This window comes from Pundamilia nyererei, unplaced genomic scaffold (genome assembly GCF_000239375.1).
Source record: "Pundamilia nyererei isolate P.nyererei 1_Seehausen unplaced genomic scaffold, PunNye1.0 scaffold00054, whole genome shotgun sequence".
NCBI lineage: Eukaryota > Metazoa > Chordata > Actinopteri > Cichliformes > Cichlidae > Pundamilia > Pundamilia nyererei.
In genome coordinates this window covers 1,569,245-1,596,239 of record NW_005187455.1, presented here as the reverse complement: position 1 = coordinate 1,596,239, position 26,995 = coordinate 1,569,245, and the positions used below count along the sequence as shown (strand labels likewise).

Below are 26,995 nucleotides of genomic sequence, written 5' to 3'. Positions count from 1 at the left end.
AAAGAAAAAGTAGTTTTGGTCAAATCCAAAATCATTACCTTTACCCTCAGGTGGAGCCACCCACAAAAGTCATCTAACTGTGAGCAGGAAAAACCCTTTCAAGGGGGTTGATGTTGTAAATTAGCTCTGGATATAGACATCAGAAATGACATCTGCAACTGCAAATGTTTCCCTCATAACTAAATTATAAAATAAGTACCTGAATCCAGACTCAATTTAGTTTGCTTATGGCCTTATAACCAACAAAGAGCTGTTTATTATTTGTCTAATAGCACACACGTAGGTTGCTACGTGAAAACAAGGGAGGGAGAATCAGTAAAACACAAAAAAGAAAATGCTTTATATCTGGTCTGTGCCATGATCATAACAGTTATTAAGTTGTTTGTGGGACACAGAAGACTTTCAGATTTCAAAATGGTCCCTCTTGGTTGGAGGATAAAGGGGAGCCTAAGCAAGTTTGAGTATCTCTGGGTCTTATTCAGGATTGATAAGAAAGTGGAATGACAGGTGGACCAATGGATTGGTGCAGCGTCAGCAGTTATCAGGGAACTGTACCCAAATGTTGTGAAGAAGAGAAAGCTGAGCCAACAGCCCAATCCATCTACATTTCAACCTTCACCTATGATATCTGGGAAAGAGTATAGCTGAAACCAAGGTCATCTGTAGAATGGCTGGACTGAGCCTTAAAGAAACTCTGACGTCTTTACTGATGAGCGTGTTAATGAGAGACTCAACTCTTTCTGTGGACTTGTAGATTCAAAAGAACAATAATAGCGACAACCAAGATTGAGACTTCCCAACAGAATGTTAAATGTGGGTGATACTACTATGTCCATCCTCTATATTGTTTGTGTCAAACGTTGGGATGTAGCACGGTATGATCCCAAATAGGTGTTTTCTGTTTTGTCACATTCTCATAACAGTATCACACAGAGAGAAACTGCTTTTTCTTCTTTATACTTTCCATCCTTACTTTTTATTATGTTAAAGAAGCATGCTTCTACCACTTTTTATAAATGCAAAATAAACAGTAATGTCACTAACGGCCTTCTGGCTATGGACTGGTTCCGATACACAATCTGGCCTTTACAGATATGGACAACTACCAGTTCAAGAGTGCCTGTGTGTGTTGTACCATTTTATATAGACATATAGCCCACACAGCCCCCCCCCCATAAAAACATCCCATTGCATTATTGTTGTTAGCCATTTTGGGGACAGGAAATGGGAAATTGACTTTGCCTATCCAGAGGCAAGGATTAACACTATGCTACTATAAAATGCATCTAACCACCGCCTGGCTCCCTCAGCTAAGGAACCGAGAGAGCGTGTGTGGTGGGTCGGTGAGGGGGCAAAGGATAGGAGAGGAAGGGCTTTTTAAAAAATGTGAAACTGTGTGAAAGACAAGAAAGACAAAGTTTGTCATATAAAATCCTTTTGTGGCATTAACTTTTACAGACGTTGATGTCTGTATGTGCATTCTGTGTTGGTAACGTTAAGAAATTAACAATGAAGAGTATAAGACGACTTTCTTTAAGAGTCTGCACAAAAACTTCAGAATGCTAAAGAGAAATAAACAGTGGTTGTGATAATAAGACTTAAACATGTTTTGTTGCCCCACTTGGTCAAAAAAGGCTCTTTTGATGGTCTAAAGGTCTAAATAATGTAGACTTGGGTGAGGAGAGGTCGTTTCTGGTTACTGTCAAATTTCTAATTCTTTCTCAAAACCTGTTGAGATTTATTTTGGCCACTCAAGTGTTACCACTGCTGCAATTCCAATTACAACTCATTGTTCTGTAGCAACACAATATGCCAGAAGTTTAGGGAAGAGTAGCTGAGCATGTGGAGATTAAATGCTACCTAGTGGACATAATGTTAAAATTAAGTGGTGATTACACTCAGTACTTCCAAGTTGGAAAGTGGCAATAGATACAACAGTGCTTTAACTTGGTTGGACAAGACAACAACAAAGGTGGATCCAAAAAGCCACGGGAATGCAACTTAATAAAAAAACAAACAAGCAAAACACCAAAAACAAAAGAAAAAATAAAAGCAGCGGAAAAATCATTATGTGATCAAAGCCGGGATGAAAAAGCAAGAATGAAAAAAGAGGAGAAAGCTTGTCAGCTGGTGGTCGGTGGGCAGCACAGCTTCAAGAATGGAACCCAGGAGGAATAGAGAATTTTCTTTTTTAAATGGCGACAGCAAGAACAATCCTCCACTGTCTTCCACTGACTGCTGGGAACATCCAGTGGAAGAGAGGCTGAACGGATGAGTGCGAGTCTGAGACAGAGGGTTCCTCTGTGGGCTTGGCGTCGAGTGAGGACCTCTCTCCGCTCTGGAAGCTCTGTCTGAGCAAGGGGAGCAGGTTGTCGCCTTGGTTGCTCTTTTCTGGGCAAGTAGAAAGAGGGAGGGAGGGAGAGAGGGAGGGCACGCACCACTGGTCATGTACAGAGACCTGGCGTGGGCACACAGTCATGCCACGCACACACACCCACACCAACACTAAGGGACGCGCACACAATCACTATCTAAAAGGGTTTGCCAACCTCCCAAATAGCCAGCCAGTCTGGCAGCCAGTCATGCAGCTCCAGACATTTGTCATGACAGGCTAATTCACAGTCAAGAGGTGCTTTAGGTCTCTATCTTGTCCAGACTCACACACTCACACTAAAGAACCACAGAACACACATGCACACACCAAGCCAATCAAATAGTCATGTAATCACACACTCTTCAACAATGTTTAAAAGCCACAGAGATTCAGGTAGAAATCAGTTAGTTGTTAAACTCTGATTTTCTGTTACCATATCACCATGTGCCTACTTATGATAATCACAACAAGAAATGTCATTTACATATAATTATTCAGCAACAAATTAGTTGAAACATCACTAAATACAGAAAGCATCTTTATGAATCTTCAAGCAACCACACAGGAATGCCCACAGATACAGTCCACTATAGTTTCAATAGTTTCTATGCAAAGAATTGTTAAAGTTAGAAACTTAGATTTTATTAGACAGCCATCTGTTACTTGTTACAAAATATTTGTTATATTTTCAGTAACACTAAAATGATCTATTATAGTATGCTCATATCATTTTAACACCTAAATATATAAGATCTGGTGACTCAGCAATACTTAATCAACAACAAATATAATGAAGTTATGGTTACAGATGAGGTTATAAGGTTATGGATGGATAACTAATACTTCAACATCTACCAAGATGCTGAAAGGCCAGTCTTCCCAGATCCTTTCTGGAATGTTATCCTCAGAGTAAAACACAGCTAATGCAGGTATTTACAGCTCTATATGCTGGGATGAGCGAGCAGATTAAGGTGGAAAGGAACAAACATCATCATCCTCTTGGTGACAGGAAGGAGTGGGATTTATGGGAAATGTGGTTTTCCAGTTTAAAAAAAACCCATCTAAACAAAGAGCAGAGATTTTTGTTTGGCTTAATTATCTGTTTATTCCACTGAAAGGTGCAATGGCAGTATTTTTGACAATATTACCAAATTAATAAATCTAATATTTTTCCTCAAATTTAGGTAAAAAGAGAAATGGAAAAGAAGGGAGAGGGAGTGAGAGAGGAAGAAGGGGAGGGAGGGAAAGGGAGAGCTTATCGGCTGGCTCCAGACAGAGTGCGCGGATCAATGGGCGTGCGAGGCCCACAGCGATCAATGCATTTGATAAAGATAAAGAAGAGCCACTGTACATGGCTATCAAAGAACCAGGACACAGCCTAATTATGATTCGACGGGTGCGTGCCCATGATAGGGGTCTGTGTGTGCCTGTATGTGTGTGTTATATGTACATAAATATAAATTTGAGAGATGTCGGCGTGGAATTTGAGCAGGAGTGCGGCTTATGCACCTGTGTGTTAGTGTGTGTTTATGTGCAACTGCAAAGATGCAGGAGTGGTGTGCAAGGTTATGTCTGAGGTTTTAAGTACAGTTAGGTCCGTAAGTATTTGGACAATAGCCGGTGCTACAAATACTGCACTACAGTGGATTTTAAATCAGATAATCAAGATGAGATTGAAGTTTTTCAGCTTTAATTCAAGGGGTTTAACATAAGTATTCCATTAAAGGTTTAGAAATTACAGATCTTTTTATACATAGTCTCCTATTGTCAGGAGCTCAGACGTAATCAGACAAACTGAGATAATCATGATCATGAGCCATTTCTCTCCTCCTCCATATGTTTCTCTTGACATCATTCTGTTACAAGTTCATCCTGGTTTCATCTGTTTGACGATTACTCAGAACTGTGCGGTCTCTTTAAGCTGTTTTTGCCCTTCTTAGCCTCGAGTGTAACTAGTAGTTTAAATCTTGTTTTAAATCCTGTCTATATGCATTCATGAAGGCATCTCTTGATTTAAGACTTTGACAATGTCAAAAGTGTTCTTGACTTAGTATGTTGTGTATTTAGTAAGTAAGTATTTTTTCTTATCATGAACTTTTGTTGTCTTCTGTGGTCTCTCAGGACTTGGGGTGTCTCTTAGCTGGCCAGTGTATTCCCTGTTTTTGAGAAAGTACCAGATTATTCATTTGTCTCCTCCTCACGTTTTTACTGTCTCTCTGATGAGTTTATTTTGTCTTTTTCATACTTACGAACTCCCCCTAACTTGCACTGACATTTCTAGTCCTCATTGAGAGATCTAGAAAAGCGCAATGAACTGTAAGTTCAAAAGTGGAATCAATTCAGATATTATATCTTCTTCATGTGTCATTAAATAGTGAATGCGGGAACAAGCCCACCTGGCCATCAACCTGCTTGTTCAATTACTTTTGAGCCCTTGAAAGTGGTGGGCTATGTATAAAAAAGCAGTACTTTTGGTAAATGTCTTGAATTGAAGCGAAAAGTCTGAATTTCAATCATACCTTGATTGTCTGATTAAAAATCCGCCGTGGTGGTGTACAGAACCAAAATGATCTGTGGTTCAAGAATATAAAAATCTAGTTTTTGTTTATACATACTGTATGTGAAAAATCTTTTTGGTATCTCTTACTTGTTAACAGTTGAAGCAGCAGTGGAATCATGTGTGAATGACACAGGAGACATTTTGCATGAAAAAAAAAACATATGGTTTGTATACGACAGAATATTGTTTTGAAGTACTGAGTATGTGGCACAAATGCAGAAGAACAAAGGTGTGCGTTTAAAATTCAGCTGATTTTTTAATAATGAGCAAATACGTTAGTGTGTTTGACTTTTGAAGTTCTGTTTAACTGTGGTTCCATAGTTGAATTAACAATTTGCCCTCAGCACAGTGTGTAAGCCGGTGTGTATACTTAACAAAGGACACTTGTACAGTAGGACAGGTAGAACAGGTTGAGTGGGGACATGCACACAAAAGTCAGAGGAGATTGTCGTTCTGACAGACGAGTATGATGGGAAGGTTCTGCCCTTTAAATAGACAGGATAATTGCTGGGGAGAGAGAGACAAAAAAGGTGAAGGGGGTGAGAGAGGAGGCGGCGGAGGGACATAGTAATAGAGAAACGGAGAACATGAGATCAACTCCCTGCCCCCTTTTGAAGAAAACAGAACTCATTTTAGAAGTTATGGCCTGTGTTAGTTCCACTACTGCTTCCTGAGAAAGTTCTCGAAAGTGCCGGGGTTAAGGCGGAGACATTCACTGAGGCACTATAGCTTATTCCAGATAGACTGGTGTGTTTGTGCAGGTCCAGTGATAACAGTTGTTAGTAAAAATAGCTGTTAAAATACAATGCAAGCAGTTTTTAACAGGTCATTGTACCATGTCTGACAAACCCATTCGTACCAGATAATTTTTTTCATTAATCAACCGATTAATTTTCCTCAGTACTGTTCCAAATACTTCAAATGATGCATTAAAAAAGTCAGATCAGTTTCTCTTTAATATCCTTTGTGTATCACTAAGGCTTCCATGTTTCAGACTTCCTCCGACTGAAAAAGTTCACTTTAATTTCTGGTCTTAATTGTTATTTCATTTATTTAGAATATTTTGTTTATTGCATTGTTCTTTCTTTCTTTGTTTACTAAACGAGTTTGTTATTGTTAAAAACCAAACCAAACTCCACAGACTCTCATTTTAAAAGGATCGACTTAACAGCATTTATATATACGCTTTCATCTTCACAAAAAGAGAATGGGCTTCAATGGATAGATTTTACCTTCATAAAAACTCTGAGTGAAGTGATTTTAGAGGCCTGATTGTTTTAACTGTCCTGAGCCAGGGAGCTGGAGCCAGCAGACATTGGCTAGGCCTATGCATAAAATTAAGTGTCATAACTATACTGTTGAAACGGACCATTGAACAAATATGCAGGTCCTTTTTGACTTTGAGTCAATTTTTTTCTTGAGTTACGCAGACATCATGATGCATCCTACATAACCATTCTGCATTGTGACCAAGATCACATCATTGTTGAGTCACAATGCCTTTGTTTTGCATCAATTTTTAAACGTTCTCTAAACTTGATACTTTATGAATAAAATACAGAGAACAAAGCAGAACAAAACGAGGGAGAAAGTAAAAAAGGCAAAACACCAGTGTTAGAGGATGGACATGAAAAACATTTGACACTTCCACTTGGTCAAACGTGAACAATATAACAAAGAGAGAAAGGAGGAGAGGTACATGTGTTCAGGAGAGGTATGTAAGTGTAAGTGAGTTACCGCTTTCTTCTCTGATGGCTTGATCAGCTCTTGTGATGCAATTCAGAGAGCTGTCTTTCTCTTGCTCGTTAACACACACGCACGCACACACTCGATTTAGAGACTGCCTTTGATCTCCACTCCAGCCAATTCGGCCATGACACATACCCACACACTCCAAGACAAGCACGCACACATAGTCCAAAGAAACTCCCCACCAAACTATTTAGTTTCATTAGGGGCAGATTCTTCAAAAAGGACAGAGAACAAGAAGAAGAAAGGAGGGGGTGAGGGAAGGAAGAAGAGGAAGAAGAGAAGAGGGAAAAAAAATGAGAACTGGGAGAAGAAAGGCACTGCAGCCACATTAAAATGAGACCTGGAGAAAAACTATTACTGGTGGGAGAAAGCTGAAAAGGAGAGTAGATGGAGGAGGAGGGGAGTAAAGAACAGTGTGTGAACATAAAGTGTGGACAAAAAAGGAGAGTGCATATGGCCATATTTGCATTTTCAAAACAGACATTTCTTTCCTCTTTCTGCTGCACAGACAACCCTTTACTGGTTGGATTTTCAATGGTCAAATCCATGAGAACAAAACCGAAATCAGAATATGTGAGGACTAAGATTATTTTTTCAGGATTATTTTAGTTTATGTAAAAAGAAGGGACCTGTTATAATGGGCCACTGGTGAGGACCTGAATGTAATGCTTCCAAAATAAAACAGGAAGAACTCACACACAACTTCCATGTTCGGCATTTGAAAAGGTTCCTAAAAATGACAATGTTCAGCCAGAAGGCTTTGTTTTGGTCCCAAATGTCAAAATAAATGGAGGAAGGAAGGAAAGACAAAATACTAACCTGTTATAATGAAATATATGAAATTAAATAAATAACACACAATGTGTTTTTCTTTTAAAGGGACTTTTACACAAGGTTCAGTCAGAGGGCCTTGGGTAAAAGGTAACCTTTTTAATGGCTCTTGGATATTTTCTTTATTGTTTTTTTTTTTTTTGAATAATAATAATTTAATTTTTTTTACATACATCACAGTACAGCCAGAGGGCTTTGTTTTGGTCCCCAATTTAAAACAGAATGAAATCTAATTCAGAAAGAAAGGAGGACATGACAGACGAGTCAGAATGAGAGGACCGACAGCAGATGGGAGTGAGTGACAACACCCACAGGTCACAACAGCAGAGACCCAGGAGTCCTCTCCACTGCTGAGGAGAAGGAAGAGGAATAAGGGGGGTGATGGGGGAAGAAGGGGAGGAAGAGGTGGTTGGGGTGCTGGTCGGCAAAAATCAAACGGGACCCAATTATAGGAATCACAACGAGTCAGTGAGCAGGGAAACTCTCTTACCTGGAAAACACCGAGGCATTTGCGTGCACTCTTGAACGCATTCCACAAGCAAAGCACACACATACTCAAAGACACACACACAAAATAAAAAAAAGACGTTCAAATATGCACAGGTGCTACAAATCTGCACACATACACACACACAAATTTCTGCTTTACAGTTTTCTGCAAAGGAACACACATAGTTGCACATTTTGCTTTGTGGGTCCACATGCACACACACTTCTCCCCAAACCAAGTGTGGATCCTGATAATTAGCCTGGCCAGGCCGGTGTGAAATTACTGTTCTCATCTGCTAATGGATGAGAAGACCTGAAGTGAACAGACACACAGAGACACGCACACACACACCTCCTATTAAAAGAATAACAGTGGGAAAGTCCAAAGAGCAAAAGAAAGACTAAAACCAAAACTGGGGATGTCAGGACTAAGGACAAAAAAAAAAGTCTAGATATTTTTAGGAAAGCTCATTAATTACCCATTTGGCTACTGCTTAGGTAGGGGGTGGTGACATTACAACATTACAAGACATCTGCACCACTGACTACTGATATGTTGTGAAGGCCACCTATGAGGAGGAGGAGGAGGTGGTGAGGCCAACGCTGGTGAGCACAGAACAATTAGTAGTACTGGTCATCCATCAAAGACTACAGAGAGAGGACAGACAAAGATAAATAAAGAGATGGGAAAGGAAAGAACTGCGGCTCGAAGTCAAAAATCTGACATGAAAGAGAAATGGAGTGAGGAGGAGAGAGAAAGACTGAGAAGGCAGGGAGAAAGAGAGGAACCTGTGACCTTAGATGAAAGAAGCAGTGACTGTGGGCTACAATTAGGGATGGCAGGAGGGAGAGCATAGGTCAGGAGAACAGGGCTACACACACACACACACACACACACAGCAAACAAGTGTCTAACATATTGTTCGTGCTATGTTCACATGAATAGATGAAGACCTGATTTTAGTACAGATAGCTAGTATAGCTAAGCTCGATCATGTATCAGTTTGTATATGTTTCTGAGGTTTCTGTCACATTTAGTGTTAGCTGTGGGCAAAGAAGGTTTCAAACCTAAAACCTAAGTAGCATAACTAGTCTCAACACTCAAAGGGATGTCCTACAGTGTTAAATAGTAAATAACGATTGCTTTTTTTAACATTTGAGATGTATGTCATAACACTCTGGGTAATCAATCTCCAATTAATCACTGTTTCACACCATCCCACTTAGACAACATTTTGGCCTGGCCCGGCAGCTGAATAAGCTTTGATTTTTTAAATTTCTATATTAAATCTCACCTGAGTTGATCTTTTTTTGATCTAATCAGTGCACAAGTGTAAAAACAGGAAAAATTAAATCTCTTAAAAATGCCAGAAAAATGAGCCATTTTAACTTCTAACTTCTTTAGAGCTGGCAGACAAAATAAGTAATAGCTCATTTTATCTCTGAAGACAACTCCTGAAATACTGCTGACCACTGTAATATAATTAGCACGAAAACTATGAGTTTTCTGGAGTATCAGTTTTTCGATAAAAGAGAACTGCATTATCATATAAAAATCCTGACACCTGCAAGCTTTGTGTACGACATGATTTCAGTTAAAAGATGACACCTGATGACTCATTTGTCGTTTGTGCTTTGAAAGCTATACGCTAAAGCAGCTAATGTAAGCCCCACCTTTCCCTCACATTAGCCGTTTCCCTTGAAGAATGAAGCCTGCTTTAGCTGAATTAAATTATACCCTATGCATGCTAAACCGCAAAGCACCTACTTAGACAGATGGAGAGTTAAATGGGAAAAGCTTGGGCCTCTCCAGCTGATAACACAGACACACACACACACTCATGCTAATCAAAACAAGACATCAAGTAATCTAATCTGAATCACTAACAATTATCAGCACATTGGCCTCGAGGCCAGTCGTATTCCTTTGATCAATGTTTTCTATTAAAAAAAGTGTAAACAATTCAATATCTCCCTCCCACCCCTCTTGCTTCCCTTCCTTTTTTATGCAGAGGAGTGTGTGTGTGTGTGTGTGTATGTGTAAGTAAGTGTGTGTTTAGGGGTTATTAACCAATTGTCCTTGGAAATGAGTGAGGAAATAAGGAGGAGAGAGAGAGAAAGAGTGGAGGGGTGGGTTTGCCTACTTTAAGGAGCTAATCTAAGTGAAGTCCGCCATCTTGCCAGACAACAAGGGACAGAAGAGGACCTTTTTTTGTGGCTAAGGAAATATATCAGCACTGCAACAGCTTTGAAAAACTCTTTTAATTTGCTTTCTTCCACTGAAGACTTTTAACGGCTCCCAGTCCTTGGAAGGTCCTCGTTTATTTCCTCAGATTATGCCGGACTGGTTATTCCTGTGGCCGGCGCACAAACATGAACAAACACCGACAACACACACATACACACTTTAAAAACATCTAATTCAAGGGCATATTTCTCTTTAAGGACTCAGGGAGCAAACGCAGGGGGCATGCGGCTGCTGCCTTTTAGATATTTCATTACCAAAAGGTATTTATTTCATTTTACCCTCAAATCCCTTGTCGTCACAATTCTCACAAGACCATATTTTTTTCTTAACCCTCCCCCTTTCCTTTTCACTGAAATATTTGGAAACATAACGGAGGATTTGACCACAGTGCTTTCCCAGGGTAACTCCTGGTTCATCAGTGTGCCCCTTCCTCTCAGTATATTATGTTCAGTGGAGCGTGCTCAGTTCAGAGCTGGCAATTTCACTCGCATCTTCTCTAGTCTAGTTTGCTTCGCTACAGCGATTTCTGGCCCCCTTCTTTTTTTCTTTTTTTTTTTTTTTTACCATGAATGTACTTTTGCTGACAGGTGTTTGTGTACAACATTTACTCAGTGTTCAGGGGAAAGTGAGGGGGCAGCAAAATTGGTGGGGGATGTCATAAAAATTGTGCAGAGTCAAGATGACCAAAGAGAGAGTCTGAGCAGAGAGAGAGAGAGCACGAGAGAGGGGGAGGCATGTTTATGGTGAGAGGAGAGAGCGAAGAAGTCCATCCATATTTGAGCTTTCCACACTGACATGTTCCACACACCAGAGTGTAAGTGAGTCTCAGCAGAAGTTAATAAGGAAAAGTCTTCTCTCCTTCTTAAAGCCTTTCCTTAAAGTGTTCACCAAAGTGGGCTGCCACAGGATGAGACAGTTTGGACAAGCTTTTCCAGCATGTTGGAAGCGCAGTGAGCAGCAAATAGAGAGACTGTGGAAGTGACATGAGGGCGCTGAATAAGTTGAGGAGGTGTGGGGTCACCCTATTAGCTTTCCCTGCACACTGACGTGATGCCATACAACAAAACTCATAGTCAAGCAAGCTTTTACTCACTACACAGACCTCATCCTGACTCTCAGGGCCTTTCTTAGATACAATGTCCACATCTACAGTTATGTCCATATATATTTGGACACTGACACAAGTTTTTTTTTTTTTTACCTGTTCACTTAAACATATTCCAGTAATGGTTACATAATGGTCATGGCCTAATGTGTAGATATGCAGCTTTCTTAGGAGTTGTGCCGCTCAGTTTTTAATTGGAGTACTTTGACTCAAGGGTTATTTCATGTGCAAGTGACGAAACTCCTTCGTTATGTCCTTATCAGTTAAGCAGAAAAAAAGTCTGGAGTTGATTTTGCCTGAGGTGCTTGCATTTGGAAGATTTTGCTCTCCATGCAGGAGAAACAGGCTATTCTTCAGCTGCGAAAACAGAAAAAAACCCATCTGAGAAACTGCTAAAATATTAGGAGTGACAGTTTGGTATGTCCTGAGAAAGAAATAAAGCACTGGTGAACTCAGCAACGCAAAAAGATCTGGACGTCCATGGAAAACAACAGTGGTGGATGATCACAGAATCATTTCCATGGTGAAGGGAAACCCTTCACAACAGCCAACCAAGTGAACAACACTCTCCAGGAAGAAGATTTATCGATATCCAAGTCTACCATAAAAAGAAGACTGCATGAAAGTAAATACAGAGGGTTCACTGCAAGGTGCAAGCCAGTCATACGCCTCAAGACCAGACAGTCCAGATTGGACTACAGTAAAAAAGAAACATTAAAAAAAAACCCAGCACAGTTCTGGAAAAACATTCTTTGGGCAGATGAAACGAAGATCAAACTCTACCAGAATGATGGTAGAACAGAGACAATTTCATTCTTTTAAGTGGACAATACCAACACCTCCAATCCCACACAGACAAAAAGGAAGGCTTGGACTTACATCACAGACACCTGCAGCTCTGTTTGGTGCAGCTGCAGCTGAGTTGGAGATGTATTTGCTGCCGGCTTTCATCGCAGCATCTCTGCGGGCCTGCTCCAAGAGGAGTCTGGCTCTCTCCTTCAACTCCTCCTGACGAGAGAGGACCTTCTACACATGTGAAAAGAGAGAGGATACACTCAGAAAACTAAAGCTATTGTAACCGAGACTGGGAAGGGTTCATTGTAATCACATTGTGCCATAAATAAGGTAAGCTTTCTTCAGCCAGACCTCAATCACACAGACCTACAGACCGGTGACCCCCTGGCAACCTCCAGGGTTGATTGGTGAGTGATTGCTGGAGGTTGCAGGTACCCCATAGTTGAAACTGGTTGCAAAGAGGGTGTTGCACTAAAAACCTTGTGATTTCTTTGGATGCTAGCAGATTGACGTGGTCAACTTTGATTTTCATGGAGGATGTTGACTTGTCTGCAAACTTGTCTCTACCACAGAGCGGTAGTGAAACTTTGTTGTGCATTACCACTAAAATAACAGGTTTCAAATGGGTCAACTTCAGCTTTTTACGTTTTAAAACTCAGTGTCTTCCAGGCAAACCAGTGACAACTGTCATAAACCGCTAGTGACCAAACAAACTGCAAGGAGGTTTGAAGTGCGACAGCCTCCAGCAATCACTCCCCAACCAAATGTGGAGTAACCATTTTTCTCTAGCAATTGGTGGTTGCCAATGCGGCATAAACATGCATGCCAGATAGAGGAAAAAATCCTGGAATGTTGTATAATAATATATAACTTTTTTAAATCTAACTTCTTAATGATATAAAAATGAAATCATCTTTGGTATCCATACCTAGTATATCACCTGGGTAATAAGTCACAGAAGATAAAAGGAGGTTGTATACTTTTCGCATCCACGAGTCCGATAGGGTGTACCTGGGAAGCGCAAAGGTCCATGCTGATGCCAACCGGCCTGCTTAGTTTTTGTGACTGCCTGGACTTGTTCACTGAGAATTTATATCAAAATACACCACCTATGAATGACTACTCAGCCTTTGGATCTCCAACTGTCCGTGTTTTTGCCCTATTGCTCAAGACTGCGGCCACTTCCTATGTAAGGTAGCTTCTCCTTATAATTTACCACTTGCTAATCAAGGTCTGAAGTACTAAAACAATCCATTTCTTTTAAACCATACTCACCTTCTCAGCTGGGGGGCTCGACACAGGGGCAGGTCGTGGCTCCTAAAAAGAAAATAAATCATGACTGCAGTGGTCAAAGAGGCACTCCTAATTTTCAAAGTATTTCCCCAGAAGAATGAAACCAATAATGTTGTTTAGAATGGTGAGTGATGTGTTTATCTTCAGCCACAAACTATCACACAAGCGGCTTTCACATTTCTTTACTGGACATGCAGCAAGTGGGGGATTAATTCAGCCCTATGCTTTTCTAATCCAGGAGCAGGTATGTTCCCTATGATATGCACCCTCTGAGGGGAACCTGGGCTCATAGCCCTGTCTGGGTCCATTTGTGTGGAGAGCATGACGGCTTTGGCAAATAAGCAAACCACACACTGAAGTCAGAATTTTATCTGCAAGGTAATTCTGGGTGTATTGTAAGCAGAGCTTTTACATTTAGCAATATTACCCCAAATCTGGCCTGGATACATCCTGCTAACTAGAAAAAAAGCAGATCAAAATGGGATGTCATGACTGTCATAGCCCCCCGCTTGCCCTGTGACCTTTCGACTTGTAAACAACAAGCAGTAATCTGGGGTTAACCAACGCAGACAGCAGTGCATTCAGTGTGATTGTGCACACACACGCACATACAGGTGTGTGTCACAGGGCGTGTGTGAGAGACGAGATGATGTGTGCTCGGTGCAAAGCATCGCCACGCCTGAGCAGTCACGGTGCGACTGCCATCAACTGCAGGGATGAGAAATATAATGAAAAATATAATGAAATGTCAAAGCAGGGGGTTCTCCCAGTGCCTTTCATAGTTGCCACGTGTTAAAGGCTCGGCCCAGACGCGTCTGGTTCTCGGCTACAAGACAGGTGACGACAACATCTAATGCAGAACGGGAGAGTTTCAGTACGGTCATCTCTGCAACCGCATCAACGAGGTCGGGATTTGAAGCTTAGCGAGCGTCAGAAGGGAATGAATGTTCACCGTATCCTCTGTCTTTGACTGATGTAGCTGTGAAAGTTTCAATCAAATTCAGGGTGCAAGGGTAAAAAGGAGAACAATTCATTTAGGGGGGGAAAGCAGGAATCTGCACGCAAACGCTGTCAGAATCTTAATACCTGCATTAAGCAGTTAGAATTAGTCCAGATCATACAGACTGACCCAGAGGTGTTTTAAGGCACTGGACTCAAGATTAGACGTGTGTAATTTAGTTGATTACTTTCCAACGTCATATATTTACAATATTCAGGAAACACTACAGTGTGTTAATAAAGTATGAAATGTTAGGCTTCATGTGTATTTACCTGTTTGACTGGGGCATCTGTATGATTCACTGGAGAAGAGCTGGTATCTGATGCAGGCTCAGACTCTGAGTGACGCAGGCTTGCTCTCTTTTTCTTGATGAGGTCGGCATCCCTGTTGTAGGAGAAGCCCAGTTTCGGATGGGGTGGCGAGTGGGACAAAGAAGCTCCTCTCCTGGTAGGGGACGCTGGTTCGGGAGCTCCCTCTCCTCTCTGCTCTCCTGGTTCATCCTTGTTTTGCCTTTCCTTCTCCATCTCCTTCTCCACTCGCTGTGGTAACTCACTAAGGTCTAAAGTGTTTGCTTTCTGTAGATTTCCCCTGTCCTCAGAGCCTGACGCCATCACATAGGTTGAGTTTGTTGCTGTGGAAACTAATACTGTGCGCGGTGATGGGACAGGAGACTGTGACAGCGCTGGAGCCGACAAGCCGGCAGGAACTGCTCCTACCTCGGCCTTCAAACCTTGCTCCTTCACCTCTCCCTCAGTAGCTTCAGCTCTGTTAGATTCAGTGGTGGCACCGCTGGCAGAAACAGCAGCCTGAGAGTCAGCCTTGCGGGGCTGCACATCGTTCAGTTCAGCGTAGAACTTGTCCTGGTCTATTGATGCATTTGTATCAGTCTCAAAGTCACCCACTTTGTAGGTGCTGCGGTTGCTGTTGGCCTCTATCTGCACCACATTGAGCTCCTCGCCAGAGAAATGGGCCCGGATCTGATACAGGTAGGTCATTACTGTTAGTTTGTCAGGAATGGCCAGCAGCACCATATCGGATGGCTCCAGGAGACGAGAGATGCCGAGGCTGGCGAAGCCGTCATATGCCTATCGAAACAAGTACGAGAATAGACAGACTTTCAGAGTATTCTTCATCACGAGGGCAGAGAGGGATCAAAGGGTAAATAGCAAGACAGGAGAGGCATGCTTTCTTTTTTAGACATAGATTATATTTGGTGCATTGCATACATGACCTAAGTGTGTTCACATGTGTTTGTGCGTGAGCGACACTTTTGGCATGCCTGCTGACAGGCCACGTCAGGGATGGTTGTCCCCGATAAGGGACGTAGATACCCCAAGACAGAGAGCTTAATCCCGAAGTGTCTGTGAGTGTGTATGTGTGTGTCTTTATCGCTCCCCTGCATCAACATGCCCACGCTCTCCGTCACGCGTGTAATTGGTCTGATTAGAGTCTGATGAGAAAATACAGGTGTGATTATCAAGCGACACACGAAAAACCAATCCCCCATCACAAGATAGACTGAGACAGAGAGACACAGAGAGAAGGGATGAAAACCATTATCGCAGCCAATGACAGGTAAATAAATAGATTAACAGCACACAAACACACAGCCTCCATTCCTGCACACACACACAACCTCGTCATCCATCTCTCTCAGGTATCGCAGCTTGTATCTAGCCTGCTTGATAGTGTTGATCTAATTCCAACCTGTTGCTGCACCCGTTTGTTTCACTGCCTCTGTTGATCTGCTCAGTCTATCAACCCCCCCGACTTCCACCAAACCCTCCTTGATGGTTGAAGAGCCTGCTTAACTATTTACAATTTTGAGTTCTTTCCTGCTTCTTCAGTCTCCAATTTCTTGTGAAACTAGCCTCTAGAGACATTTTTTCACTTTTATTCTGGACAATATCGTAAGAAGCAGGTCGGGATACGGGATGTAGTAGTATTTATAGGTGCCTATGTAGTGACTATGCATGGAACAACTCAGAAATTGCTCTCAAGTCTGTCAAACCACGTCCTATATATACTGAGGTGTTTTTATAAGAGGGAAAAAGTGGATTCTAACCAAGCTGCAACCGCAGGGGCTAAAAATGAAGCCAGGACGGGAAAAAAACTGATGTTTCTCTAATGACAACAGCAGGCTGGACCCAAAAGCCAGGTAGACCCCCATGTTAAAATGCCTAATTTTAGTCACAGATATAAGCATGTTTACAGCCTGGTACAATGCAGTCTTTCTATAGCAAATTTCCCACTTTACAAAAACTGCAGATGAGGGTTTTTTTGTTTTATTTTATAACTTGCGTGTTTCAGTTGCATTAAGACCAAAAGTCTGAATTATCAGGGGCAAGACCAATTTCACAGACAGGTATGGTGACACAGGTGGACCTCACAGTGTCTTTGGTGTCTTCTACAGACAAGTTCGTCTAAAAAAGGTCACTTCTGGTTGTCAAAAACACAAAAAAATAAAAACAAAGGGATTAACTTGAGGCAATCACAAATCACTCATTGAAATCACAGTGGCTACTTCCTTGATGCTCCTGTACAGCCGGTTTTCCTTTAAGAGATGTTAAAAGTACATGGTTTACGATGTAACTATGGCATGTATGCATGCTTTTGTAGAGTTCATATACCTGAGGCATTTCTCAATTTACAATCAATTGGTAGAAGGACTGTTTTTCCACTCTTACCTGTTTGTTTTATTTCTACTGCTTTAAAAAACTAACCATGGGTAGAATAACTATACTCACACAGGAAAATGAGGTGCATGTGAGTGCATGTACACAAAAACAAAGCAGGAAAAAAAGAAGAGACGGCGGGAAAAAAGAAAAGGGAGAACAGAGAGGGGTTTGCCTTTGCTGCGAGCCCCCCCCCCGTCCCTTTTCCCTGACAGGACTGTGAAAGAAAAAAGAGAAAAGAATATGACGAATAAGAGGGCCTGATTGGGTTTCTAACACGTATTCAGGGGAGCAAAGTGTGCTTGCATTGTTCCCCTCTTGCCCAGGGTAGGCTGTGAAAGAGAGCGACAACTTTGCTGCTCAATAGGTACAGAATGAAAGAATGAGAGAAAGGAAAGCGTGAGAGTGGGAGAAAGTGAGAGCTGCATGAGGAGGAGGTCGGGGGGAGGCTCTCGAACTGGGTTTTGTTTCAGGGTCGATGTTAGTCTTGACATGCGCTACAGTCTTTTCGACCTTAGTGTCATGCTTTATTCTTCTTATATCTTCTCTTACAGTTTGAAAAGTAATGGTCGTATCGTACTGAGACAATGATGACTACTCAGCAAAGCCCTGTTGTTTTTAAGAGGATGGTGTTCAAAGGTGGTAGCCTGCAGTCTGTGACACAGTACAGCATCTCCAGTAAAGTAAAAAATTAAAGTGGCAATACAACAAAACTACCAAAACAGAGATGCCAGAAATAACAATGTACCTCTCTCTCACTTATTTCTTGCTGAAAATAACTTTTTAAAATAACTTTTAAAACGCATGTTTAGCTTTTAAATTTTAAAAACAGTAAATATAACCATAATCATGCATACTCATAGTGGGCTGAAACAGTTATAGGGAGTAAAAAAGATGGCTTGAGCCACTTTTATGTCACCCAGACAGGCTGCAAACGTAGCTGCGCCACTCCAGGGCTGGTTTTTAGCATGGTGGGGATTGAACTTGCGACCCCCACTCCAGAGGTGTGTAATTTTACCACTACACTATCCAGCTGCACAAATAAATAGTGCTACATCACAAGAATAGTTGCCTTAAGGTACTTTATATTGTAAGGTAAAGCAAATATCAAGTGCAACAGTGTGGCTATATTTAGAAAGAACCACAGGTCTTAAAAAGAGCTGAGGAGATACGGCTGGCCCAGGAAATTTAATAAAATAATTTACTATCAAGCTTTAATGAGTCTTATTATAACTATATCATTATCTTTATTATTATTATTTTTTACTAATGAGCGAAATCCCCTCCTATGGGCCTTTGGCACTTTTTAAAATTCTCCATTCTGTTTTTTGTACTGAGCCGAACAAAATCTACTGGATACAAATTTTGTGGCTGTTAAATTACATACAGGCGATGTACATCACAAGTGAAACATGAAAAAATGGAAACAAAGAACGTAACATCACATTTGCAGAGGGATAATGAATTGAATATATTATATAGTTATTATAAAAATATATAGATGTTAATAATCACTGTATGTGTGATGACTGCATTTACATAAATACACTATGCGTATTACAGTTAAGATTCTGCTATATAAATATAAATAAAATGCAATAAAACACTTTATATGATTCAACAAGTATGTATGAGAAGTTCCTAGGCCCTGCCACAAATACATGTGAATGCATACTAGTACTGCAACCCTAATAATATTAGTTGAGCAAACTTATGTGATAAGGCCACCCCCCCCCCCAAAAAAAAAACATCGAACTCTGGATACACTTAGCTTGACAAAGCTAACTCCTCATTCAGAACAAGCTCAGTCACATGAGTAAATACAGGACATCAACCTCCATGTATGTACAAAAACATGGTAGTTGCCTGATTGTATTGAATTTTTCCTCATTCTGTAACTGACTGCAACTTCTGCTAACTAAATGGTTTCCCAGAGTTTGAGGGTGTTGCACACTCATGACCACTTTTGATCACACAGGCCACCTGACAGGAGGTAACCTTTCTGGAAACACTCACAGTCTGACTTGGACTGATTAAAATCACTCTGATATTCTAAAATAAAAAATAATAAAGAAATCACAATAATACTGTATTGTGTCCTGTGATAACATATCATAGAACGCCTGGTGATTCCCACCAGTAAGACCTGCTGATATACGTTCCCCCATATAGTTTAGCCAGTACAGTTGCTCCAACCCTTTGTTTATAACACTCACTATTGTGTGTACTACATGCAGCAGAGTAGCATAGCAATGGAGTAGAAGGTGGTGTTGAATCAAGCTCCATCTTCATGGTGGTCTTTCATCGAGTTTGTGAAATCAACTTCAAGTGTAGAAGGGTTAAAATAATCTCTCACTCATTTTTTTTAATGGCATTTAAATTATGTTGTTTGATATGCATCGTTGACTGACAATGGCGAGCTTATTTAAAAAAATGCAATCCCTCTTTTGCACAAGGTTTAACTAGATACAGCCAAACCCCGAGTACAACTGACCAACAGTACACCAGCTAAACTACTACAGAAAGCATCTAGGACCAAAACCCTTTTCCTTTACCTGTAAAGTGTATATATATATATATATATATCACACATTTTGGAGAATATCTAGTTTTCTCACTTTCCATCAACCTCCCGACAAAGCTCTGGGTCTGGACTAAATGTCACCACCGCCTGCCCCAGGCCGCTGCTCCCTGCTCCCCCTCCACTCCCTCTCATTGACTGACAGCTATCTATCGCTGTCAATCATCAGCACCTCCTTCCTTCAGCCCAACCCCTCATGGTTGCGCTCAGGGCGATTTAGCCTGGTGCTTGGTGCTACACTATCAGATGGCATGACAAATTACTTCTCCTTGGCCTCATTACACACACACACACACACACACACACACACACACACACACACACACACACACACACACACACACAGGACAAGACAGAAGCAAAAGGTCCAAACATATCGATGCTCCAAAGTCATAAAACATACAAATCCTCTACAAATTAACATGCAAACACATACTGTTTGAAAACAGATCATTTCAAAGGCTGTGGATGTTCTGAATTATTCACTTTCTCCCCCTTTTTTTCTACCCACCCCCAATATTGATTGCCCTTATCTGTCATAATTCAGCACAGTCTGAGCTCATTGCAATCACTTTTCACAGATAGACAGTGAGAGGAGGGGGCCATGTCTATCAACTGCCCATGAAAAGCAGAGATAGTCGTCGTTTCTCTACATTTCCATTCTCGCTCTCCATTCAATAAATTCTATACTTTCCAATAACTCATCAGGAATCAGCACTGAACAGGTTCTTCTCTTTTCATCAGTCTCTTTCACTCAGAGCTGCAAACATTTATGATTTCCTCTTAAAAAGTCTCCTTTCTAAACACCCATTGTCATTTTTTTTTCCTGCTTTGGGGTCCTTAATCTGCCACACTATGCTCTCTTCCACTGTATCTCATGTCATGTCAGCATTTTCTTTTTATGATGGTCAACTTTCTCTATTCAAACACCCTCAGGGTGCTATATGACACCACCCAGTGCAGTACTAATCTTTCTGCTCTCCTGAACCACCTGGCTTCCACATCCAATCAGTCACTTGCATTTACAGTTGTGCAGCAACGCTGGAGATGTGATACAACACCTTCCAGATACCGCATCTCATAGCTTCTCTTCATGATAGGATTTTGAAGCTAAATTAATATAGCAACCAAAATAAAGCAGCATGCAATGCCAATATTTGACTCAGCACAATCCAGGAGGAAGCAAACTTACCAGAGTATTTTCATTGACTGAAAAATTAAATTAAAAAAAACTCCACCAACTTCACTGGCTGCTATCTTTGATATTTTAGTGCTTTGTTTTTCTGAGGGCCTTGCTCTCATTGTTCTGAAATGTGAATCTGCTGTCTGAAGCAGTTTCCTTCCATGAACATGAAGCCCTGAACCTTTCTCTGTGCATGTGAAAACACAAATGTTCAGCTCACTTGGATCAGACATTAAACTGCCAGATTCCCACCACAAAGTCTGAACAACATCTGTATGAATACACTGTGCTGATGACACAGTAAAGTAGGTCAGGTGAATTCGCAGCTAGCAGCCGGTCACCCCATGTCCTCCTTCCTGTCTTCCTCCATTCCAGGCAGCACCTCAACCAGAGTACTTCTACAAATGATGAAGCTAACAGAAGATCTTTCTGATCAGAGTCTTGTGATATTTTCTCTGTACATGGAGCTAAAGGTAAGTGAAAATCAAAGGAACAGTGCACATTTTGTTGAAATGTTAGGCTAAAAGACAAGAAACAAAATATGTAAATATGATCACCGCCCTTTAAGCTATGCATGACATTTAGGAGCGATGGGGTCAAATCTCTCGATGAAATGTTCACTGGTGCTCGGTACTAGTTTAGACTGCCTCAACGCTTTTGACGACCGCCCCGTGGTCTAATGATGAGTTTTGGCACCTCAGTATATCTCCATGAAAAGGTGTTTTGACGACCATTGGAAGAGTTTCTGGGATTTTCCAAAGGTTGCTCCACAGGCAAAGACTACCCTCACTTAATTTCTGATGCAAACAGTCATTTCTGTTCTATAAGCAGGCATGAAATATGACAAAAACGGTTCAGTTCAAAAAAAGAGCTTCAAGGTTTACTCCTAGTAAGCTTTCAAGGGATAAAGATTTAATTCTTCATAGCATAAATTCAGCAAGGTGTTAGACATTATATTAAATGGCCATTCAGAAATGATATCATCCATTCTATTAGTTTAGCCAATATCGTGAGTCTAACCCCTTATAACACTCAGCATTGTGTGAAACAATGACAGCTAAAAATACATACATTATAGACCCAGGTTTTTGAGAGCTACATGAGAACTAACAGGAAGTGGTAGGTAATATCTATCTGTATCTCCATTATTGCCAAATATACATGAGCACCAGGTGTAGATCTCCACAGAGAAGCTGGTCGGAGTACGCCGGCTACAGTGCTGCAGCTATTCACCAGCTATCACCTTCTACGGCATATTCCTATATTACTTATATCTAGCCAATTTCTTCAGGGCTACTTGAGCACCTGGAGGGGGGTGAGGGGCAGTTAGCAGATATGGGATTGGGTCTCTACCTCTCCCTCCACTGTGGTTATTGTCAACAGGCTAGCATTCATGCCTAACAGGGCCACCAGAGGTTATCGCTCAGCCAGAGAGTGTATGAGAAGAGGAAATCAAGCTGCAGGAACCCGACGCATATCGTTCCGTGTAGCCCTCGGGGCCGAAAAGGGGACCGCTGGTGTGCCGTGTGAATACAGGTGCGTGCAGCGTGTGTGTAGTAAGTGCGGGGAAAAATACAGCAGTGTGCGAAGAAGTAAATGTGGAGGCGAAGAGCCAGCGGGCAAAAAAAATGTAGATCTGTGTGGAAGGAAACCTTTAACAGTCAATGTGCAGACATGAAGACATAGGGCAACAATGAAAAATAGGTGTGTGCATCTGCTTTATGTGTGGGTCAAAATTTGTTAGAAGAGGAGAGGAATGAAACTCTTCTTTTCACACATACATTTTGCAGTTTTGCTTCTGTACAAAATAACATGGGATGGAAATCAGACAATCAAGATGGGATTAAAGTGCGACTTTGAGCTTTAATTCAGGGAGTTTTATAATATACATAAATTTACAGCTGTTTAAGAGTGACAACCATATTTATACACAATCCCCCATATTCAGAGGTTCAAAATTAATGGGATAATTGACATTGACGATGACAATTTCATGGCCAGGTGAGACCTGCTCACTTGTTATTTGAAGACAAATGAAGCAGGCTGTTGATTCAAAGTGCTGAATTTGAATTGTGAAGGTTTTCACTGTAACTTTTATTTAATTGTCAATATGAGATCCTAAGATATATTATTGTAAGTGAGCAACCATTAGCCTGTAAAACCCAAATAACCCTCAGACAGACAGCAAAAACTTTACAAGTGGACAAATCAAAAATCTTTTGCATTATTAAAAAGATTGAATGCACCGACCAGCTCAGCATCAACAAAAGGCCTGAAAGACCACAGCAGACTAAACTAAAGAAAAACTAACAGTGAAGTGTACAGAGCTATGCTCACTGCTCAGATTCAGCCAAATGCTGCAAAACTGACCAGGTAGCGCTTCACCACGCAAATGGATAATAACTCAAAGCATACTGCAAAAGCAATGGGATAGAAATGGGATAGTCTTCAATAACTGACTCAGTCATCTGATTTAAAACCCAAGAGAGCATGCTTTTCGATTGCTTTTCGATTATTAAGTAAAAACCTGAATGCAGAAATACCCACAAACACGTACCTACAGGCAGCTGCAGTAAAGATCTGGGGGAGCAACTCGAGGGAGTAAACACAACATTCGCTGATGTCCATAGTGCTACACCCCGGTTTTACATTTCAGGGAGACATTGTTTTGTTTTTTTCATCCAAGTATTTAAAAAAGTCTTTACATGTAATTGTTAGTTTGTCCCATTAATTTTGAACCACTGAAAACAAAAGTGTATGGCTGACACCAAATCCCTGTTTATACCATTTAAAGCCACTGCTCTAAGCAACACAAGACAAATGTTCTCTTATTAAAAACACACAAGTTGCTAAAGTAGTTTAGTAAGCTCCCAGCATGCTGCTGAGCTGAACACACTTTCTCATCTCTGCCAGGTGACTAAGTCACACACACATCACAGCAGGGGGGGAACATCTTATGAAAACTGTCATTTGTGTGTGTACATGCATTTGACTGTCTTCCTATGTGTGTCTACCAATCCCGTTCAAACCATATAAACACAATATCCATGGATTAATGGCAGATCTCTAAATAAGGCCAAATGGAGATGTGGATGGGAGGGAGCTAAGTGGTGTGAAGGGCCCAGCGGTGGCTGCCTCTTACCTTTTTGTTGTTTTCTTTAATATCCTGAGGATTGAGCGACTTGTAGTCTCTGAAAGAACAGTGGGGAGGGTTGGAGAGGAGGTGAGCAGAGAAAGAGAGAGAAAAAAAATGGTAGACAGAGAGACATAGTGGAGAAAAAGGTGTGTTTAAATATGCGTCACATGTAATGGTATTAGAACTGTAACATGCAATTTCATAGCAGTGCAATCAACAGAACTAATAGAGTGGAAAATATGTAAAAATAACACACCGGAGAGGAAAGGCACACAAGCACAAACACACACACGTGTACACAAAATTATCTTCATGTCTGCCTCCTTGATGGGACTGCAGGTTTTCCATATAATGTTCTTTTGAGTGTCACACACAGACACACACACACACACACACACACACACACACACACACAAAATACTTCAAAGAATTATAATCGCACACACAAGAACAACACGATTAGTGTCGGAAGCAAACATACAACAGTTTTTGACTGTGGAAATGACAGATTGAGTGTTTGTATGAATGAATCACATTAATCAAACACGGGCACACTACAGGTTAACTGTGCAAATATAATAGCGAGGGATTAGGGGTTCAAGAATTCTGAAACCGAGACCGAAATCACGATACAAACACACCATCAGCTAACGGTGGAGTCTTTGAAGCAGCTTGATTTGGATATAGTTCATGTCAGTTTCGGCATCTTACTCAACTTTCCCTATTTTCTGCTCAGTTTCTTTCAACAATTTTCTTTGTTATACAGTCTGCAACATTTACTTTATCGTTCCTCATTGCATCTGTCTGGTTCCAGTTTTCATTAGAAACCACACAAAGATAAAAAGTAGATGCTAAAGGAGGATACGAGCTAAAAGAAATTATATATTTCTATCTTATGGGTCTGATGCTTGACTGATGATTTAGACCTCAGTGGGAAACCTATGTCTATGCAGAAGTCAATTTTTAACTGAAAATACATATGACAAATGGGCTTTAATGTCGTCTTTTCTACATTGGGATTTTTTTTCCCCAAAAGGGGGAAAAAGTAGTCTGGGAGTATTGTTGCACCCCTACAAGTTGAAAAAAGATTAGGTATAACATTAGGTATAACTAGAACATATGACCTAACTTGAGTTAGTTATTAAGTTTAGAATGAGTGTGAATTTAATGTGATCTGTGCGTTTGTGGTTCGTACATCAAATCGGGTCTGAAATGGTGCAGCAGAGCGCAGAAGGCCAGCCCGTTCCTCCAGGACGTGGTGAAGTTGGTGATCTTCACCCCACGGTAGTTCTTCGTGACCTCGCGGCACCAGGCCAGCAGGGACTGGCTGGCATTGGGTTTTCCTCCCAGAATGGGGCTTGGGACTGGGCTGGGCTGCAGGCAGGAGGCGGTGGCAGGGTTAAAGGGGTAATGATGGGGGAGAAAGAAGAAAGAGGGAGACTCCTTAAATGTCATATTTTTAAAATAAATTTAAAAAAAAAAACATGAGGGGATTGGTGCAACATTCAGATATAAATGATTTAATTACAGCTGTCATTTGGGATCACTATATTTAAAGCACAAATGACACCACACATTAATACTTTACCCTTGTACTTTGTCAATTAATTTCCAGAGTATATATTTATGCAGCTCTCCTTCCCTTCACTCCAAAACAACCCCCTTTTCCTTATTTATTACTGAATAAAAATGTTTCACTTAAAAACCACTACCCATCCAATTAGCACGACACCGGGACAGAATGACAGAGCTTGCACACGAATGAACGTGCACACACACAGACTCGTGCCGTAATGAAGGGTCATTCAGAATGCAGTGTATGACCGTGAATAATGTAAACATCTTATTAATTAGCTCCGCCTTTGAAGTCTTATCTGGGTTGAAAAAGCTCTCACCATTAGGAGCCTTTCCTGTCCTAGACTCCAAATCCCACAAATCCTCAGTGGTGTGGAGACAGTGGTCTTTGCCTGACGCCCGTGCTATTCTGATTATTCAGCTGGCTGTTCACTAATCTGGTTATGGAGGGACTGATAAGGGATAATTCTCTCAGATCATTTTGGAGAGGAACGGCAAAAATGTCATAGAGATTTGATTAAATACATTAGAGGCCAATGATCAAAAAGAATGAAATGTGTTCCAAAAGCAAGCGTATATCAGTCTTTTGTGCAAAAAAAATAAATAAAATAAATAAAAAATGCAGTTAACATATGACAAATAACACAGACATCATGAATTATATTATGCAACATGTTTGAGAAAGTTTACAACATATAATATTTCATAGTTTGTTTTATCTGCACACATTTTTTTAACATTACTCACTTAAATGAGAGCTGTGACATCCAAACATTACCAGGTGATATTTAAACTTCACCTTTACTCAAGCCTCGGCAGAGGCCAGTGAAGGAAAGAAGTTAGTTGCACATGAGGTGATGTACCTCAGTAACTAGTTAACCCAGTTTTAAGACCGACAGTTGAGAGCTGCAGCTCAAGACAGTTCTCACTGTGTGAACCTCACTCCCCTAACAAGGCTTGTGGTGGCCAACCAACCCCCTCTCTTGGCTGCTTTCGGCTACTGCATTATGAAGAAATAAAGTCGAGGGATGGAAGCCAAGACTGAGGAGATTTGAATTTTAAGGAGATAGAATTTCCAACGTGCTGACTAATTCCTCATCAGAACATTTGTCAATTTTAGATGGTTTTGTGTTATTTTTAAATTATAAACTGAAAGAAAGGCTTGATAATGCCGTCAGACCTTGCCCTAGCTGTTCACAAATGTTTTAATATTAAATATATTTAGTTTACAAGGTCAAAAGTGAAAAAATAAGCCATTTAGCCTATAAGCACAAGGAAGTCTGTTACTCATCCATTGTTGCATTTTAAACTATGACCATGTGCCTGGAGTCTACCAAGAAGCCACAAGCTCCAAAGCAGATGAAAGAGACTGGAGGCCATCTCTAATAGCAGCTCCTA

At 40.9% G+C, this 26,995-nt stretch overlaps 1 protein-coding gene across 3 annotated transcripts in view; it reads right to left on the bottom strand.

The window, feature by feature from the left end:
• Positions 1-26,995, bottom strand: part of ehbp1 (EH domain binding protein 1) — a 157,243-nt gene that overhangs the window by 51,074 nt on the left and 79,174 nt on the right. For all 3 annotated transcript variants that reach the window (XM_013910985.1, XM_013910986.1, XM_013910984.1), the window contains 5 exons: positions 25,218-25,396; positions 24,029-24,077; positions 14,720-15,532; positions 13,430-13,471; positions 12,239-12,385 (listed from right to left, as the gene is read on the bottom strand). In XM_013910985.1, coding sequence (XP_013766439.1) covers positions 12,239-12,385; positions 13,430-13,471; positions 14,720-15,532; positions 24,029-24,077; positions 25,218-25,396 — 1,230 coding nt within the window. The remainder of the gene's footprint in view (positions 1-12,238; positions 12,386-13,429; positions 13,472-14,719; positions 15,533-24,028; positions 24,078-25,217; positions 25,397-26,995) is intronic.